The sequence below is a fragment of the Limulus polyphemus genome, unplaced genomic scaffold (assembly GCF_000517525.1).
Source record: "Limulus polyphemus unplaced genomic scaffold, Limulus_polyphemus-2.1.2 Scaffold4831, whole genome shotgun sequence".
NCBI lineage: Eukaryota > Metazoa > Arthropoda > Merostomata > Xiphosura > Limulidae > Limulus > Limulus polyphemus.
This window is the reverse complement of record NW_013670441.1, coordinates 4,072-24,684: the sequence shown is the minus strand read 5'-3', so window position 1 is coordinate 24,684 and position 20,613 is coordinate 4,072. Positions and strand designations below refer to the sequence as shown.

At 33.1% G+C, this 20,613-nt stretch overlaps 1 protein-coding gene across 3 annotated transcripts in view; it reads right to left on the bottom strand.

Annotated features, from left to right (window-relative positions):
• Window positions 1-19,977, bottom strand: part of LOC106471747 (asparagine synthetase domain-containing protein 1-like) — a 33,107-nt gene extending 13,130 nt beyond the window's left edge. Inside the window, exons 1-8 of one of the 3 annotated variants that reach the window (XM_013932369.2) lie at window positions 19,927-19,977; window positions 10,335-10,442; window positions 8,487-8,675; window positions 7,000-7,122; window positions 3,866-3,985; window positions 1,221-1,900; window positions 874-1,066; window positions 393-427 (exon numbers count right to left, since the gene is read on the bottom strand). In XM_013932369.2, coding sequence (XP_013787823.1) covers window positions 393-427; window positions 874-1,066; window positions 1,221-1,900; window positions 3,866-3,985; window positions 7,000-7,122; window positions 8,487-8,675; window positions 10,335-10,433 — 1,439 coding nt within the window. In that variant the 5' untranslated portion in view covers window positions 10,434-10,442; window positions 19,927-19,977. Of the gene's footprint in view, window positions 1-392; window positions 428-873; window positions 1,067-1,220; window positions 1,901-3,865; window positions 3,986-6,999; window positions 7,123-8,486; window positions 8,676-10,334; window positions 10,443-10,932; window positions 11,000-19,922 lie in introns of those variants that run through there. The other 2 variants (XM_022400353.1, XM_022400352.1) reach the window with 2 other exon arrangements.
• Between the last annotated feature and the right edge of the window lie 636 nt (window positions 19,978-20,613).

The window sequence follows — 20,613 nt, the reverse complement described above, 5'->3', positions numbered from 1 at the left end:
CTATCAGACTCAATCTCAGTATTTGGTTAAAAACAGCTACATAGGCAGCAAGTGCTACTGACTAATTTCCCTCCTTCTGACCAGCAATTCTGACCTGATCATAGTCCACGTGTCAGGTGGTATTCAGATTTAAAATATAAAAATACAAAGATACTTTAAATAAATATATTACAATATGATATACGTTAAAACAGTGGTTTGGTTTATAAGGTTTCTTTTGGAGGTTAAAACATCTTTTATGAGTTTTATCTTATATTTTTAATGTAAAAAACTCCAGATTTAACTCTTGTTAATGTACTTTATTCTTTAAAATATTTCAATCGACAAGTTGAACAACTTATATCTTTGAAAGTGGCTTCAATACATATACCCAAATATATATATATACTTACCTTTGTGACTGTAATTCATTTCTGGTGATGTTAATCTAATTAACAAGAAAGAAAACAACAGTTTCATCATTTAATATATCCTACCAATATTCTTCCTCAGTAACATTAAGTAATGTCTGTAAATATTTTAAATACATGAAAATATAATTCACTATATTAGAAATATTTGTATTAAAAATTAATGAAAATAACTTTAACCAATCAAACAACAGGAAAAATAATACAATGGAAAGTAAGATTTTCAGAAAGAATACTGAGTTGCTGAGCATTTTTTATTTCATTTATTTATTTGATACTAAAAACTACTGACGTTAAAGTAAACAAACATGTTTTAACTTTCTATTCAATTAAAGTACTGAGAAAGAACATAAAATCAATAAACAAATCTTGACAATAAATTAAACTGATTGTAGCAAAAATCTTCCCTTCTTTCTTCAACTAAAACAATGGTAAAAACATTATTGTAAATACATGTATTTACTTCAACAAAGTTCCACTTCCGATGAGGTTTTAGCATACTCAGTTCATTGACTCCCTCCTTTCCAGTGATTCTGTCTGGTGTGTCATATGTTGTTTCAGAGCTGTGTGTTTCTTTTTTACTTGTACTTTGCATCCTGACTTTGTGCTCAAATGCCACATTCAACAGATCAATAGGAAGATGACGTGGTAGAAATCTAAGAAAATGTATTTCTGTTTTGAATGAGATAGAAGAGATTTAACTTTAGGGAAACTGGCTTTAAAAACATACTGAACTTATTTATAAATAACATTTATTGTAATCTGGCCATTCACACAAATAACGTAAAATATGATAATAAATAAACTCACCTATCGGCCAAGTAGGCCAAGATGACTGAATCAAGACCACCAGAAAACATGACTGCTATTGGAGCATGTACACATACTGGCATCTTTTTTCTTTCTTTCCTTGTCATTTCTTTGCTTTTATCAGTATCATTGCTAATTAAGTTACACAAACAATCTTTGCATAAAAGTGGTTGGTTTAAAACACGTAATTTAACAGCTTCTGCTAATACTTCAATAAACTGGCTAACAAGGGATTTAAATTTGTTTATCCTTAAATAGCTAATAAATATTTTGTCCTCTAAAGAAGAACTTTCCAGAGTAGATTCTACATTATAACTATTTAGGTCCATTTGGTCAAGTTGCTTAGAAACACTCTCTTTATCTTCATTATCTTTTAAGGAACCGATGCCACTAAGACGTTTCAATTGTCCACAATCAACTGGAGATACTACGACCACATCCTCTAATCGTGGTTCAGAATCATTCAGACAACACTTAAGTGGTGACAAAACCCATTGTTCAGATGTATAACTATGAAAATCCATAAAGTTTCCTTCACTAACTTCTCCTGATGTCCAATCACTAGCTTTTCCAGATACCGAACAATTCCATGAATATTTTGAAATATTAATATTTTTTTCAAGATTTTTTTCATTCAAGTCAAGACAATATAGTCCATCAGCAGGAACCTCTTTCCATGCCTTGGAAAAAAAATATCATTAATATATAGGAAAAAAACCTGAAAGTATAAATAATACCAAAGTCAAACTTACAAACTTATATAACATACAAAACATAAACAGTCGTTTATGGTGTTTTAACAGTGTAGCTGCTCAAGTCCCAACAACCCACTATTCTTGAGTGTGGTATATCCACCTACAAACTTATATAACATACAAAACATAAACAGTTGTTTATGGTGTTTTAACAGTGCAGCTGCTCGAGTCCCAACAACCCACTATTCTTGAGAGTGTAGTATATCCACCTACAAGCTTATATAACATACAAAACATAAACAGTTGTTTATGGTGTTTTAACAGTGTAGCTGCACAAGTCCCAACACCCACTATTCTTGAGAGTATGGTATATTCACCTACAAACTTATATAACATACAAAACATAAACAGTTGTTTATGGTGTTTTAACAGTGCAGCTGCTCGAGTCCCAACAACCCACTATTCTTGAGAGTGTGGTATATCCACCTACATACTTATATTGGATATACGATACTGTTATAGAGCACAAGAAAAGTGAGTTGTTGGGACTTGAGCAGCTGCACTGTTAAAACACCATAAACAACTGTTTATGTTTTGTATGTTTTATACGTTTGTAGGTGGATATACCATACTGTTATAGAGCACAAGAAAAGTGAATTGTTGGGACTTGAGCAGCTGCACTGTTAAAACACCATAAACAACTGTTTATGTTTTGTATGTTGGTGAACTGAATTAACTTAACAACTACATCGGATACATCCACTTGTTAACTAGAGGTTTGATCAAGTTATCAATTACAGAGTAATACTATAACTCTTACTGAATTATAGAGTAATTACCGACTGGATAATTACTGGATAGGTGTAAATGAAAGAAGGAGATTGGATGCAAAGTGAATTGCAAAATTCAACAATCTTTGTTATAGAATGTAATATAAATACTGTTGTGTGTGTGTATACCTGCTTACACATTTCAAACAATTTGGATCATCATTTACACTAAACTAACTATTGATGATCAAGGTCTACTAGACTATTTTCAAAGATGTTCTAGCCCAGACTGCCAACACCAAGGCTTCTTAGTTTCAAAGAAGCCTCGCATTTAGAAAACAATCCCATGGGAATGGACATTGTCATTACAACACAGGTGGGGGCCATAACACCTAGCTATCACCCAAACAACTGGTGAAGAACAGTGCTTCTGACATCTTCACATACCATTGTGTATTAAGCAATTCTCTTCACGGGTATTTTCTTGTGGATCACGTTCAAACTAAAGAACAGCTACCAAGATTATGGATTGTTTCTGTGGAATATGAAATCATAACTCTGTAACAGTAATATAGATCATTTGGCTGAAAAGTTGACCACTTCATTCCTTTTCTGTTACAGAACTTTTTACCATTTCTTTGTATTTTTCACATTTTATTATGCTGTAAATTGTTTATTATTTGTGTTACAAAACTGATGGTACATCTTCAGAGTTAGACAAAAATTAAACTTCTTAAATGAAGGCTGTAATTGTGCATCTGTGGTATTAACCATATCATTTTTTTTTACATAAATCTTGGGTAATCTTTATTTGCTTTTCATGACTAGTTTACTCCTTACTGTATACCATGACAGTGAGAGAGGCCACCTTGATGCAACTCAGGAGTGCTTTAGTTGAGTGAAATCTTTTCTTGTTACATGAAAGATGTAGCTGCTCTCAAACTACTTTTATTACTTTGTTGTTCTCAGACTCCTGAAGAGAAAACAAAATTGTAAAAATCATTGAAGAAACTATCAAAAACAAAATAAAAACAAAGAATTAAAATAGCTACAGCATATCTTTCAGCATCCCTATACTAGAAAAGTTGCACACTCAGTCTTCTTGAAATATTAGAGAACAACATTACAGTACCACAAAGATGTTTCTAATCTAATGTACAAAATTATCGGTTATGCATACCCTGTCTTCTAAGCCAACTGAGCACAGGGAAAATGTACCTAAGTTGTTTATTTCATTTTTCCACAAGAGACTTCTCCTTCCAAAAATGTCTCGACCAAACCATAAGCACTTTGTATCTTCCTACATCATAAACAAGAATGAAAAACAGATTTTTCACTATTAGTAATTCTATTACTAAACTTAATGATATGTAAATAAATATAAATTAAAGAGTCTAGCACTGGGAAGTGATACTACAATGTTACATTTACTTGTTCTTAACCCAGCAGTTCGACATCATATAATAATAAAATACTCAATTTTTTACAAAAATTATTCTTGTCTGAATGCGTAACAGTACTCTTGACAAAACGAAACATAATGTTTATCTTCACATAATCCAGTTTTTAACTTGTATTTACAGTCATTGTGATAAAACAAGAGACCTTTGAGAGGAAAGAAAATTTAAGGTTTTGGCAGTTTTATGTAGTCAATGGTAGAAATAAAAAATAAAATTTTATTTCAGAAATTTCATCATACTTTAGCAATACTAAAATCAGTTAAAACCTAAACATATATAAATCATCTTGTTCTTTAGTTGATAAAAAAAACAGCAAAGTTAAAATAAAGTGAAATATATAAACCATCTTGTTGTTTAGTTGATAAAAAAAACATCAAAAGTTAAAATAAATTAACAGTATCTTATAATTGAGATATATTAAAAATTACATTACTTCTAAATTACAAAATTGAAACTTATACCTGAAGAATAGTAAAAACTGACAAAAAAATCCAGTAAATGGTTATGTTTGTTAAAGATTACTTTTTGATTTTGTCTCAATGAACTAAACTCTCTCAAGTATAAAACAGTTCACAGCTTCAAAATATTTAGGGTATATTTTTTGTACAACACTTAGAATTATTTTGTTTTTGATCTTTACATACAAAGATAGTCATGTTAACACACATTACACCAAAAAGACATTTCACATAATGTCATATAAATCTTTATCCATGACACTCAATACCAAGATGGTCTGATGACAGCTGATATATATCAAGGTACAAATCCATTCTATGACACTTATAACCAAGTACGGCTGATGACAGCTGATATATATCAAGGTACAAATCCATTCAATGACACTTATAACCAAGTACGGCTGATGACAGTTGATATAGATCAAGGTACAAATCCATTCAATGACACTTATTACCAAGTACGGCTGATGACAGCTGATATATATCAAGGTAGAAATCCATTCAATGACACTTATTACCAGGCTGGACTGATGACAGTTGATATAGATCAGAGTACAGATTCATTCAATGACACTTATTATCAAGCTGGGTTGATAACAGTTGATATATATGAAGGTACAAATCCATTCAATGACACTTATTACCAAGCTGGGCTGATGACAGTTGATATACATGAAGGTACAAATTCATTCATTGACACTTATTATCAAGCAGGGTTGATAACAGTTGATACATATGAAGGTACAAATTCATTCAATGACACTTATTATCAAGCTGGGTTGATAACAGTTGATATATATGAAGGTACAAATCCATTCAATGACACTTATTACCAAGCAGGGCTGATGACAATTGATATAGATCAACGTATACAAATCCATTCAATGACACTTATTACCAAGTAGGGCTGATAACAGTTGATATATATCAAAGTATAAATCCATTCAATGACACTTATTACCAAGTTGGACTGGTGACATTTGATATATATCAAGGTACAAATCCATTCAATGACACTTATTACCAAGCTGGACTGATGACAGTTAATATAGATCAAGGTTCAAATATTTACAATTCACTAACAAAATATGTTAACAAAATATAAAATTAAACAAAGTACATTCTTATAATGGTAGTTTGATAAACTGGCTGGTCAGTGTGATACATACACAAGGGTTGATAAAAAACCAAAAATGGACACCATGTTTCTTTGTTGTCTGTCTTACGTTTTACTACTGATGAAAATGACTTTTTTTATTCTATTTTTGTTAAAGAAGGAGTTGTTTTAAAAAAAGATTGGTATACTTGTAGAGTGTAAAAAGTACTGGCTGATGCGTGCTATTAGTTTGCATCCTTTTAAACTTATATTTCTTAACCGTTTTGGGAAGCCACATCCATTCAGTTTACAGAATGGGTCCTTGCACCCCTTGTCTTTAAGGATTTGTTAATAGTTCCCTCTTACATTGAATTATATAACATCTATAACCAATAGAAAGTCCATGTTTCCATCTATCAAATGACGTATTACATTATATTGTGTTCTGAACAGATAGATGTCAATAACAGGAGCTTCATTCCCGTCAGAACTTTAACGACTAGCTTGGAAGAATTTGTAATGGCTATTGTTGCATAGTTACGGTTGAAAAGTATAGAAAGTTTTCTATCAATCTGCTATCAAGTGATCTCAGGAGGCTGAAACCCTATTTGTAATGGAAACACTGAAAGGTTTAGCACCCCCATAAATGACATTTCACACCCCTAAGGGGGTAGGTGCACCACAGGTTAAAAAACACTGTTTTATTTGATAGATATAAATAGAAGTAATAGTAAACTTGGCTTTGATTGGTTTTTTGAAGGGTGAAGGGTTGATCTAGATAAACCAGTCGATCTTCTGTTACCTTGATGGTGGTGAAGTTTGTTTCTCTATCTAACTAAAAAGCAATGTCATCAGCTTTAAAATATATTTCATCTAAAATCTTATACTGTTGATTAATATTAATTCCACCTACATGTACAGAAAAACATAATTAACTTCAGATAGTATACAAAATAATATTATTAATTTCAAGAAATACTTATTAAAAATCATGATACAATGAAACAACGTTTCAGTGAATGTTGAAATACTTATTAAAAATCATGATACAATCACTCAACGTGTCAGTGAATGTTGAAATATTTCTCATGATACAATCACTCAACGTGTCAGTGAATGTTGAAATACTTCTCATGATACAATCACACAACGTATAAGTGAATGTTGAAATACTTCTCATGATACAATCACTCAATGTGTTAGTGAATGTTGAAATACTTCTCATGATACAATCACACAACGTGTAAGTGAATGTTGAAATACTTCTGTTTTTAGGTTAATAAAAATTCATACGTACCTGCCAGTAGATAAATGACCATGGTCCTTTGATGCTGCTTATTACTTTTATAAAACCTTCAGAACATCTTACATCTGATAAACATTTAGAAAGTCTTGCTGTATCACACTCCTCATCATCTACCTTAAAAAAAAGGAAAATGTTATGTTTTCAATTCACTTTAGGTAAAAATAAAATTTCTTAGTATTTAGTTTTTAACTTTAATTACTCGTCATTCAGGCTTATATCCTTCCTATCTGGTTGGAGTTTATACACCAGTTAGTTAACAAGTTTACTTGCTCAGAAAAATATACCCAGTAACAAGCATTGGATTAATTTACATCTAAACCGATGTAACATATTGGGATTTAGATATTATTACTCGTTACCTGATGATGACAAAACCTTATTGAAATGTTGTAGGTTTGTTAATATGTTAAACTTGTAATAAAGTTTTTCTCATTACTCGTTCAAGCCATTCTAATGATTCTGAGAACACAAAAATTTATTTGATGTCATGATTATTCAACAGGAATAAAAACAATTTTCATTTCTTTGCTTTCACTACAAAACTATCACTATATTTTATATTAGTTCTAAAGTCTCAATAGTATATGTAAGTTATATTGAATGAAGTTATGTTGAAGTAGGTAGAGAAAACTGTTTTTGTAAGTGAAAACAATTATTAGCTTTCCAATGTAATGTAAAATATGTATAAAACTGATATCTTGTACAGATGTTCTAGAAAACCACCTGTTTCAAAAAGAGAATTATACTGTTGCATATCTGCTTGTTTGTCCATTTCCTGTATAAATTATTTCTGAGAAACTTCAGCGATACAAGTCATTTCTTGATTAACCTAGTTTATTCTTCCTCGATACAAACTTTTAATACACAGTAATTTCACAGTGAGTACGTACCTCGTCACTCTAAACTTAACACCTTTTATAACACACTCTATAAATGACAGTGATTCACACACTTTACTTATGGTGCCAACTGTTCGCTCGACTCAATTATCTATCTGCCGCTGGCTTTCTTTGCCAGGCTTATATATACTAAAAAAGAGGGCATCTAGATCACACTCGAGCTGGCGGGGAAATTCATGATCCTTCAAGAAACTCCAGTGCTCCCAGCGTCGCATGACTTCTGCTGTCGTAACAATACCAAACTACAGCACAAATTTGTTACAATGTAAAAAAAGTAATTTTTTAATTCAACATAATGAATATACATATCAAAGTTTTTATCATCTGACTTATAAAACTGTTTTATTTCCTATTCACTTTTGTAAAGCTTCTAATTTTAATCATAAATTAAAATTACTGTACAGACGCTGATGCACAACACAACACTAAATCAAGCTTACGTCACAACTAAAAAGTTAGTCTTGTAAATACACAATAAGCACCAGAAAAAATGGTAATTCAAGTTATGAATGATAGAATATATTTAATGAGATTTAAAATATGTAAAACTTAAAAGATTCACAATAGGATAGGAATTACCTCTAATCCATGAAATATTTCGCCATTCCATAAAAGAAGATTCCCATAACTATCTTCATAAGGTTGCTGCACAACAGATGTTCCTCTAAGATGTAAAACAGATGCAAAAAATATGGCTTTTACTTTATCTCTGATATAAATTATCTTAGAACTACTAGCATCTGGACCCCGTCTCTTCAAAATACTATCCTGAAAAAAAAAAAAACCATTTAAAAAGGTATTTACAAATTTTCATAACGACAATCACTCCACACATAAGTTAGGTTAATAATTATATATATATTATTGCACTTTCCTAAGCCTAAATTGAAACTTATGTCATTCCAAAATGTATGTATTTATAATTATCATGGTTTTGATTTTAAAAACTTAGTACAAGTGATAAACCACCATCAATAAGACTACATTTCATTTTCTATATCTTTGTACAAAATTAAAATACACCAAAGCTCATTAAGAGGGCAATGTTATTATAATCCATTGATTGTTTTCATTATAAACAATAAGTAGAGTATATAAATGCTATAAAAACCATTACACAATATGTTACCATTGTTAACGTTTTTGTTGTCAATAAGATTCAATATCTACATCTAGTATTTGGTAATGTTAAACATGTAATACACCTAAAAGAAGTGTTACATGCATCAACTTTCATTGATTTCGGTATACAGTGTCTAGCATCAACTTTCATTGATTACAGTATACAGTGCAAATAATGACTTCACTGTAATGAATAAAACAAAGATGATATACATTTGTAATAACAAAACAGAACAAACTTGTTTTATGTGCCTTTACTTAATAGCAAGTTCTAGACACATTTACCTTGTGTATTTTTATTTCATTTTCATCTGTATTTAGTTTGAGCCGAAGCTTTATTTAAACTATTTCAGTGTGTCAGATTCTTATGGAATTTGGCATAAAAGGTTAGAAATAGATATAAAATGTGCCCACTGGTAAAAAGTCACAAGCAGTGATAACTAAACACCTTTCTGGAAGATTGAGGCTAGTAGGGTTTCTTGGGGGTTTGTTTTGAGACCTTCGTTGTTATATGTATGATTGTAACAGGTACTTGTGTAACAATGTTCTGATTACACAAAGGTGTTGATTTACTGATTCTGTGGAGAGTTTTCTTTAATTCATAGCAAACCACAGAAGAAGACTGGCATGTAGAGGAATAGGTTTACAGCTATGAAAAAAAAAAGACAGAAAGACGAACACTGTAACCACTTGTAAGACTTTAATAAAGTCTCTTTCAAAAATACTGGTTTAACTTTTTGGTCACATTATTACAGAATACATAAATAGACTACTAAAAAACTATCTATTATAAAAATCATGACAATAAAATCCAGAAGAAAATATTTATTATAAACCTAACATTTTGACTTCCACCTTTCTCAATACTTATGTGTCTACCATTGTCAACATTTCAATTCAAATATGTTATAGTCCTATGTTATTTTCTACATCATATGAACTGCAAGCTCAACAACAGTCGACAATTAACTAGTGAAAAAGATGGAAGCCAAACCATTAGATATTAATAGTTTTTCTTCTGAATTTTGTTTTTGTGATTTTGATAATGATTTCTAATTCTAACTCCCAATCTATATTTAAACAACTAAACTAATAAAAAGATATATACTTGAAAAAACTTGAATTATGTAAATCTAGGAATTTTTTTCTCTTTAGATTATACAACTAGAAGTGACTTGGTTTTGGTGTTTGAAATTATTAAGTACTTGGATGAAGTGTTTAATTACACAGACATACATATCACAGTTTATTCTGTGCCTTTTCCTTTTAAAAATACTAGTCTGATGAAACTTTTTCTTCACTTACCTTTATGTGAGTGCAATGACACACACAATTAATGGTGCTCCTGCTTTTTTCATTGCTAGGAACAGACACATGAAGACAGGCATATATTCCACACATCATGGAGGAAATCTATGAAAAAAAACAACTTTGAATACAAATTACATGTACATGCCACTTAACAAAGCACAGATTTGATAATTTAATCAAATTACTGATATATTCTGTAAGTCAAAAGGAAGAACAGAACCTATGTTATATCTGAGGTAAAAACCGTAACTTACATTAATTTAGTAACAAACATTTGATTCAAATCAATACTTAAAAGAACATCTCTGACAAGTGTCAAAATACATTAAAAATATCTTTTAAGATTTTTTATATCAAGGAATATGCAGTGATATCAGATAAAAAACAGTTAAAAACATTTCAAAGACTATTACATCAGAGGCGCTAAAACAAACTATCTCACAAACAAATGATTTATTGTATATTTATATACATGTGTCTGTTTAGTTTGTTCCTGCTCTTCAGGATGAAGTGGTTCTCTTGTATATCATATTCTTATTGTATGACAATGTGTCATAGTTGAAACAGCTACTAATGTTAACATTTTCCTTACCTGAAAATGCATTTCCAATAGATACTCATCTCTACACACCTTCCTCTTGAGTTTATGCATTCTGCCCAAGAGATTTGCAAGCCATTAGCCTTGTGAAAACTCCCACCTAATGAAGACATCATCATGCAGCAGAACCCTCCACCAACAGGAGTGCAACATTCCTCCTTGCACAATAACTCCCTCTAAATTCATGCTCGTGAATCCTCAATCTATGATGAATCAATGATTAAATGTGCACCAGAAAAGTGGGGAGAATGGGTGGGAACATGGGCAGAGGTTATTATCTATCAGAAATACATTTTTCACATAAGGCAAATGTTAACTTCCAAAACAATACCTCACCTCCATAGGGTACCATAGAGGCACACACCCATGGGAGACTGCATCTTGTCTCATCCAGGTAATACTCTTTACCCATGCAGAAGAATAGAAGTGACAAAAAAGCATAAAAGTGTTACAAGGACAGGTGGAACAGATAGATGACCATCTGAGAACTCACATACAAGCTGTCAGAAAGCTAATACATGTAGTGAGGTTGTGGTTCATGCAGACCATACCTTGTGTGCTCACCTCCTCTACCATCAGACTCCACAAGTCAAAAAAAGCTGAGAAAAGGGTACTTGTGTTAAGTATTCATGCTCACCTCTTCTACTGTCAGTCTCTACAGGTTTCATTCCAGCTGCAGGAGGAGATCATTATGTGGGATCGTGTCTGTATGGATACCAATATAAACCTCTACTTGACCATTAGTCACTACAGACCCCTTACCTACTGTGGGAGTAGGGTATGTGTTACATCACTGGTGTATATGTGTTCATATCAACTCTACTGTCAGTCTCTAAGGGTCCTATGCCAGCTGCAGGAGTAGGGTGTGTGTTATATCACTGGTGTATATGTGTTCACCTCAACACTACTGTCAGTTTCTAAGGGTCCTATGCCAGCTGTAGTAGTAAGGTATGTGTTTCATTATTGTTGTATATAATGTGTTCACCTCAACTCTACTGTCAGTTTCTAAGGTCCTATGCCAGCTGCAGGAGTAGGGTATGTGTTACATCACTGGTGTATGTGATGTGTTTACCTCAACTCTACACACCTGCTGCAGGAGTGGGGTGTAGTTGTTTGTTTTGTCAGTATGACATGGAATGGACTGGTAGTAGAGGTAGCATCAGGCCACTTGAAGATTGTGATGTACCATATGTACATATATGAGGTTACCTGCACTACACTCCGATGTCACTTCTCACTGTAGAAGGGTCCCTTGTTAAGTCCCACTTTGTGAAGATTCTCCATGATCCACCACCCAAGCTTCTGGGAGCTGATAAGTGGCAAGGGTCTCCTAATGAAAAAGTGATGTGTGAGATTGGATCAGAAGGGTATTATGTAAGGAATGGAGGGGCTTTGACAAGAAAAGATGGATTTTGGACACCAAGGTTGGGTTTGTCAGTGAGAGGCCAGCAACATGATCCTGCACAGGGTGTTCTAAATCAGAGAAAGGATCCAGGAGTGGAGGCAGAGGGAAGAACAAGAAAAAGATGGCACCAAACCTGATGAAAGGCAGAGACAGAGTAGTAAGTCAAGAGTAGATCAATAGATGATGTTAAGGGACCATTCTGTGTGTGTGATGTGGTCTCATCCAAAAAGACAGCCTGTGACAATGTTCAGTGAACTTGAAACATGACTGTTTATGAAATTCATCCAAGTGGAATGGAGAAGGTCCAAAGTCAAGAAGCAGGGGGACCTTGATAGGGTCTCCCCTTGGCAGTTGATATGAGACAAGGCAGTGGATCTAACCAAATGGATCAGAACTAATCAACCAATAAGGAGAGGGAAGAATTGTGGGGATGCGTAATGTATAGCAAGCAGGTTGAAGGCATGATAAGTACAGAATGTCCCTCCAGGGACCAAGAGCCCAAAGTTAGACCATCAATCACAGACATATCTAATCCTGAAAGAGAAACACCATATATAGGTGAAGGTCCAGACTGGAAGGAGGTAAGGGAACACCAGAGGTGGTAGTAGAGAGGTCTAGCTGTCAAACAAGATCCTCCAGAAGAGAAGGTGGATTTATGAGGCTGGTGGAACCATGATAAGGTTCCACTGGTTGCACAAAATCCACTGTAGGGGGTGTATATGTGCACAACCAAGTAGAATGAGAGGTTCCAGATGAACCATTGGCCCCAATGATGACTGGGTATTAAAAGTTTTGTAGGAGAATGGGAGAAGGATGGTGTCAAGTTTTTGTATAGGTCTGCATTCTTTTCAGTAGGTGTCTGTGAATTGTTTGTGTAAGTGTCAAGTATAAATGGACAGTACACAATCCACTTATTTTAAGATAATATATATTCAAAATAAGTGAAATGTTTGTACCGAAAATTCATTACATTATTGTTTACCACAGTTGAATCTAGAGCTTTAACTAATTCACTTTTTCATCAAAAGTCCACACAGGCTGGTTCAGTTACTTTAGAATCCAATTGACAAGATAAATTATTCTTCTCTAAATCTGTTGTTACAATACAAACTGTGAAACTTTCACCTTAGAAATCACCCGCTATGGCTAAACTGATAATTGTGTAGTCTAACTTCACTTTTACTTTTCTCTAACTTACTTTAACCTTCTTTCTTACTCTCTGTATTTGCACTTATCTATAACGTGCGACAGAAAAATATAGAAATATTTAGCATTTTATTGATAATAATATTCACATAATGAGAAAAACTTAGAAGCTTCAAGAAAGATGACATCAACAATATTACAAAAGCCTAGTACAGCAATTAAACTACATACACAATGTGTGACTCCTACAAAGCTATGTAACAAACTATGAAAACTAAATAATCATTAAATATTAGATCACTAAATAAACTAAATAATAAATCTTATACTAAACAGTCTTGTATATCCAGCAGAGTTATATTTAATATATTAGAAAATTATTTAACTATGGTGATTTATTTTTATGCCATTAACCAATAATGCATTCATGATGTTCAAGAAGTCTTGATAGAAATGAATAAAAACCCTATAACCTGAGCATTTTTTAAAGGTGAACCTTTCTTCTTCAGGGGCAAACTGGGAATGGTGGTGTAATCAAATGACTGATGAGTTTAGTGATGTCATGAAAGTCATCCGGTTTTCCATTTCCAGTACAGTGTAGCCAATAGTGAAAGTGTATGTGGAAAGGTGTTAGGAATATTTTTACTTTAGAAATGGATAAATATATGTATATTTAAAACTATACTTAAGTGTTTAAGTAAAATAAAGGTGACACTTGGAGACTGATTGAAAATGATATGCTATGATAATCAATTTATAAAACAGGTATGGAAAATTATCTTGAATAAATAGTAAATTTTAGGAAATTCAGCATTCACATTACATGAAAAAAATAAGCAGAGAATAAAAATTATTTTTCTGACAGAGATGAAACCAATGAATGGAGGTCACTGATTCCAGGTTCTAGATTAATTCCAAAAGGTTGAACAGTGTTAGATTAGCAATCCAATAAGCTTCTTTTATTCCTCTATCTGCCTTAGTTTTGAATCCTATTTCAATGCCGATTAGAGTAACATTGATGATGGAATGACTGGGTTGGTTAAAGTGTTGAGCAACAGGGAGATCTTTTTCGGTGTTAATAGAAGATTTATGGTTGTTGAAACGTTCTCTAAGAGTTTTTTGTGTTTGTCCTACATGATGGTAATTGCATTTTTACACTGTATAAGGTAAATGTTTTTTTGTCTTAAAAGTGATTTATTTGGATATTTTAAGTTTCTATGATTGTGCTTGTCAGAAAATGAGTCAGTGGTTTTTATGAACTTGCAAGTTTGACAACAGGCTTTATTACATGGACGACAAACATTTTTGGGTGAGATGCAATTTACTTTTGTGTGAACAAGGATATCTTTCAGAGTTCTGCTTCTTTAGAAGGAGACAACGGGAGCTTCATGAAATATCTGTTTAAAGCAATCATTCAGTTGCAGGAAATGTTTTTTCAAATTTGTCAAACGTTTTTGAGTTTAAATTGATAGGTAATAATACGAGTAATTCTATTTGAAGGTTTAGTATTGCTCTGATTTAGGATGTTTTTTCTGCTGAGTGTTGTTAGCCTTTTCAATTTGTCTGTCGATTTTGATATCTTTATATCCTCTTTGTAACATGTTTTGTTTTATATCCTTGGTATGTTTTCTGTAATCTGTTTCATCTGAGCATATTTTCTTTATTCTAAGAGCTTGACTGTAGGTAAGGTTTTCTTTAGTGTGAGAGGGGTGACAGTTTTTATAGTGAAGGTATTATGGTCTGTCTGTAGGTGTTTTGTAAAAGTCAGTGTGTAAAATTCTGTCTTTTAGAAAAACATGACGTCAAGAAAGTTAATCTGGGTAGGCAAGTAATCACAGGTAAACTTGATTGTTTTGTGAAAGGAGTTTGCATGTGAGATAAATTCTTTAAGTGATTTAAGACCGGCTGTCCATATGAAAAATATATTGTCTCTGTAATGTTTCCATGTATGAGGTTTTACAGGGCTTAGTTGTAAAAGCGGGTTTTCAATATGACCCATAAAAATGGTGGCATAATTGGGAGCCGTTTTGGTACCCATTGCAGTACCATTAACCTGAAAGTAATACGTTATTGAAATCGAAGATACATATACTCTCTCACTTATGGACTGATAAAGGCCCAGTGGTTACTTTGGATCTGAGATTTAATGATTAGTGCCCCTTTACCACCAATAATAAAAATAAAATCATGACATGCTTTGTATTCTGGAGCTGTAGGTGCTAAACTCACAATCATGCAGTCTAACTTTACCTTTACTTTCACTAACTTAACTAACTTACTTTCTGTATCTGCACATATTTATAACATGTGACAAAACAATCTAGAAATGTCTAGTCCTCTACAATATTAAACATAACGAGAACGACTTAGAAGCTTCAAGAAAGATGATATCACCAATATTACAAAAGCCTAGTAGAACAATTAAACTATATACACAACGTACGACTCATACAAAGTTATATGGCAAAACTTGTCATAACTATTGCTTATAAAATAATTAACTTTTAACCCTCTTCTTATGAAAACTAAATAATCATTAAATATTAAGAGAGACTTAGAAGCTTCAAGAAAGATGATATCACCAATATTACAAAAGCCTAGTAGAACAATTAAATTATATACACAACGTACGACTCATACAAGTTATATGGCAAAACTTGTCATAACTATTGCTTATAAAATAATTAATTTTTAACCCTCTTCTTATGAAAACTAAATAATAACTTATATATCCAACAGATGGGCACAGCATTGATGAGTCAAGGGGAATTACCTGTTGAATGAGAACTATGGTCTGGGTGAGGAAGGATTAGGAAATTTGATGGGCTACCCCAGATGATCAGAATTGTGAAGAGGAAGGGAAGTTGGGAGGATTAAGCATGGGAACTGGTTAAAAAGTCTGTCATCAACATAAGATGAACCCAGAACATGAAGAAGTCAACATATAATGCAAATAAGAATGCAGTGGGACCAACACTATACCAAACAGAAAAGCACAGATCTGGAAATGTGATCCAAGTGGATGAATAGGAGAAAACATAGTGAAGATGGGGTGATTGAGATGTGAAGAAAGGCATCCAAAACACAGATCTTTGTCGCCCACAGGATGGGCTGAAATGAACAATGGAGAGAAAAATTCACAATCCAATATTGTATGATGACCAAGTAATAATAGAGTGAAAAGGAGTCAATAATCAGGTACCAGTCCCCAATTTTTAGGATGAGAACAGAAAGGTGGGAGAGAAAATCCAGAAATGAGCTATGAACCCTTACAATGGGTTAATTCTCATTTAGTTCCAACACCACCCCTGAGACATCAAAGGTATGCAGGAAACTGAAAGGAAACTGGTTAGAACCAGGAGGGGGGAATACAGGGTGGTCACTGACAATTAGTCTGTCAAAATAAGATGTCAGGTGGATGCGGGACAAGAAGGGGAGAATAAAAGGTATACAGAACATGGAACCAGGAGTGGGAGAAGGGACAGGACAAAGTACAGGTTGAGTACTTCAAAGACGTGAGGAAGGTTGATGGTGGCCAACTGAAGCCTGTGATACCAGGGAATCAAGGACACCACCAGGTTTCTCCAGATGAGGAGAAATGGCAAAACAAAGGTCCCAGAGAAAGGTGGAAGATACATGGATCTGAGATAGAAGGGTACCCTTTCCTAAAAGTTCCAACAGCAGAGGAACCAGAGAAGAAAAGAAATGGTAGTAGAGGTGGAATGGGCCATGAAAGCCAAAAAAGAAAAGATCTAGATTCCTGAGAAAGGTCATGAGAATAAGGGCTACCAACATAAGGTGAAGGTACCAAGGAAGGGTTGTAAGAAATTCACAAAGACAGGATAAGTGAGCTTTGGAAAGAGAAAAAAGCAGCAATAAATTATACTCCTCAAACTGGCAAAGGTGACTCTGAAGATTGAAAGTCTAAAAATGGGAAATGCAAATTGCTAAGAGGGAGAATAAAGGAGACAGGCAGGGAGTACGAGGGATAAAATCATGGGAGAGAAGGTGTACCCAAAGGAAGTGGCATGTACCGATAAAACAAAGAAATCACAAGGAAAGGCTTATGTAGAAGCAAACAAGAAGAGCCAAAAGACAATGGAGTAAGAGAAATAACTGAATATTCTTTAGAAAAGAGGTGAAGAAAGTCAGAGGATGTCTGAGGGTCATTCATTAGATAGAGTAGTTCACAATGTAAACCTGGAGGTGGAAATTGGTGCTCAAATTCATTCTCATCAGTTTCAGTCGCAAAAAAAGGAAAATGAGTGGAATAGACAGGAGCAGATGGCTCTAGCTGCATAATGGGCCCCACCACACAATGGAAGATGGCCATCACATCTTCTACAGGAAAGGAACTTCCAGTATAAATGGCATTAATTTGTTCTGTATGAGAAGATACTTCACTCATATCAGCTTTAGAAATATTCACATTAAATTGTGAATTCATGTTGAGTTAACTCAATCAAGTAAAAACTGAAATCTGAAAAAAAATCACAAATCTCAGCAAACTCCAAACACATCAGTGCACTACAGTGCCGAGGAAAAGAATGAGGATTCATGAGCATGAATGTAGTGGGAGTCATTTAGCACTTCTATACTTCTGTTGGTGAAGGTTCTGTTGCATGATGACATCATCATCATCATGCAGTGGTGCAAGTTTATGTGAGATTATGTGGGAGTTTTCACAAGAAGCGATCTGTCCGCAGAGGTGAGATATGATTTTGGAATTTGCATCTGCAACTAGAGTTGAATACATATTTAGTCAAGTACATCCACTTAATTTTCTAAATTTCTTTGCAGTTTCTGCATGTAGTTAATCAGATACTTATTGAGTGGATGATACAAGGTTATAAACATGTGCTAAACCTTTTACACGGGTAAAGGTTACATACTGCAACCTCTATGATTAAGCCTCAAGTTGAAGTATGTAACCCACAGATTTGAGGGATACTTTAATGTGGCTTAACATGAGTATGAAAGTAGATTCTTTCAATAGTTCTGTCTCTTGTTTTGCTTAATCTTCAGTTCTAATGTTCCTGCCCTTTACCCAGCAGTCAAACAACTGTTAGATAAACGGAAGACAGCCAGCAATGTAACATATACAGACATTAATTTTACTAAAAGACTTTGTTTATTTGTTCACATTTACAACAGTCATGGAGACAAACAGCATAATTCTAGTAAATATTTAGTTCTCAACATGCTAGTCAGTTTGACAGAATTAGATTATTTAAGTGCAAATCAGATGCTATCCCCCTATCAACAACATAAAACATAACAAATTTGTTTCATTCCCTTTTGTGCCAGAAAAAGCTAATGAAATTACATGCCTAAAAACTGTAAAAACTGTATTTAAACCTTCACAAGAGATAAACATCTTGGTACCTAACCTAAAAGAACCCCTACTAAAAGGTAAAAAAGGCAAGGTATATATAGTATACATATGACAAACATCACATTCCTTGGAAATAAGATGCAAAGAACACCATGGTCACGTGTGTAGAGGTGAGTTTCAGATACTTCCTTTGAACATATCTTCAATTTGAAACAGGTCACAAAATACTTTGGGACAAAATTTTTATCCTACACTAACAAAAACAAGAAAGGAAAGAGCCTGTAGAAACTATAGAAATCATCAGATCAAGTGATCTCTCACTAAATCATGATAACAACCTAGCACCATCAACTGTATTTGGCTAATTTTATTCATTATTCATACACTTGACCAGCCTTGATCTTTATCTATAATCCTGTAACATTATTATGTACTTTCCTTTACATTAAACCCTTTGATCTTTGTACTTATATGTACAAACTCTGTATTGCTTAATTACACTTGCAAGATACAGATCATATCCGAAGAAGACAGATGAATTTTCTGTCTAAATAATTGGTATGTTCCACCATAAATAAATATATCACCTCATTATGCTTACAAATTGTCATTTGCCAACTTATTATTAATTACTCAAATACTTTTTGAAAAAATGTTAGCACTTATATGCATTTCAGTCTTATCCTACTACTAGTCAGTACTACAGAAATAAATTACAAACGTAATTCTTTGTAATGTAATTTTAAATTAGTACTCGTATATACCATTACTACTAGTAAAAGTAGTAGTAACACAACTCTAGAAATTCTAATACCAGGAAATTTGTAATCCGTTACAAAATATATTCAAATCGTGTAATATATATATTTACAAAATATAAGTTGTAATAACTATATCATAGTTAAGTTATAGTTATACTAAGTTAACTTATAAATACAAGTTACAACTTATACTGTATACACATACAAGTTGTGCAAGCTATTATACAACTCGTTCTGTCAATTTTTAAAGCCTTATGTGAATTTGTTTCAAGTGCAATGTTGTCAGACCTCCAATTTTATTAATTATATTTTATCACAGAATATACTAAAGCCTCACCTACTTTTCAATATACTGCCATTAATGACAGCCTCGTCAACTGCCTTCACGCCGCCTACAAAAGAGAAAACCGGTAAATATTAACTAAAAAGGTTAAATATTTAAATTTAACTTGAAATGTTTTTGAGTGTTACAAAAAGAAGCCAAATATCTTGTATCTAGTTTCTTTTTTTAATTATAACGTTAAATAAAAAATACGTATCAATGATTCTTTGCTTTGTACAATATGTTTCTGGTTTTATCGCTATTAGACATTTTACGTTTATGTACAGATTTCCCTTCAATAAAACAATTAAGATAAAGTTGAGATTTACAATTTTGGCGTTATGGTCGACTTTCCAGAATTCATACGTAATAATAGCAACACTACGCGGAGTAAAAGAAACGAACATTCAAAAGAATAGCAGATTAATTTAGTAACATGTTTATATAGCATTGCATGCTTGTATATTATTGTTCCAAAATCGGGTGCTTTGTATCGATATTAAGAATCAGAAGACACTTGATTCCAATATTTTTAATTTTTAACTTAAGTCAACATTCAAAACTTCATAGATATGAACGCTTGTAATAATGATATTGTTACGACAGCGGGGGTCACGTGAGACTAGTAACACGTCATATTCTCGAAGGTTCGTGAATGCTCGAGCGTTTACTAGATTTCGGTATTCTTGTACATATAAGACGATCA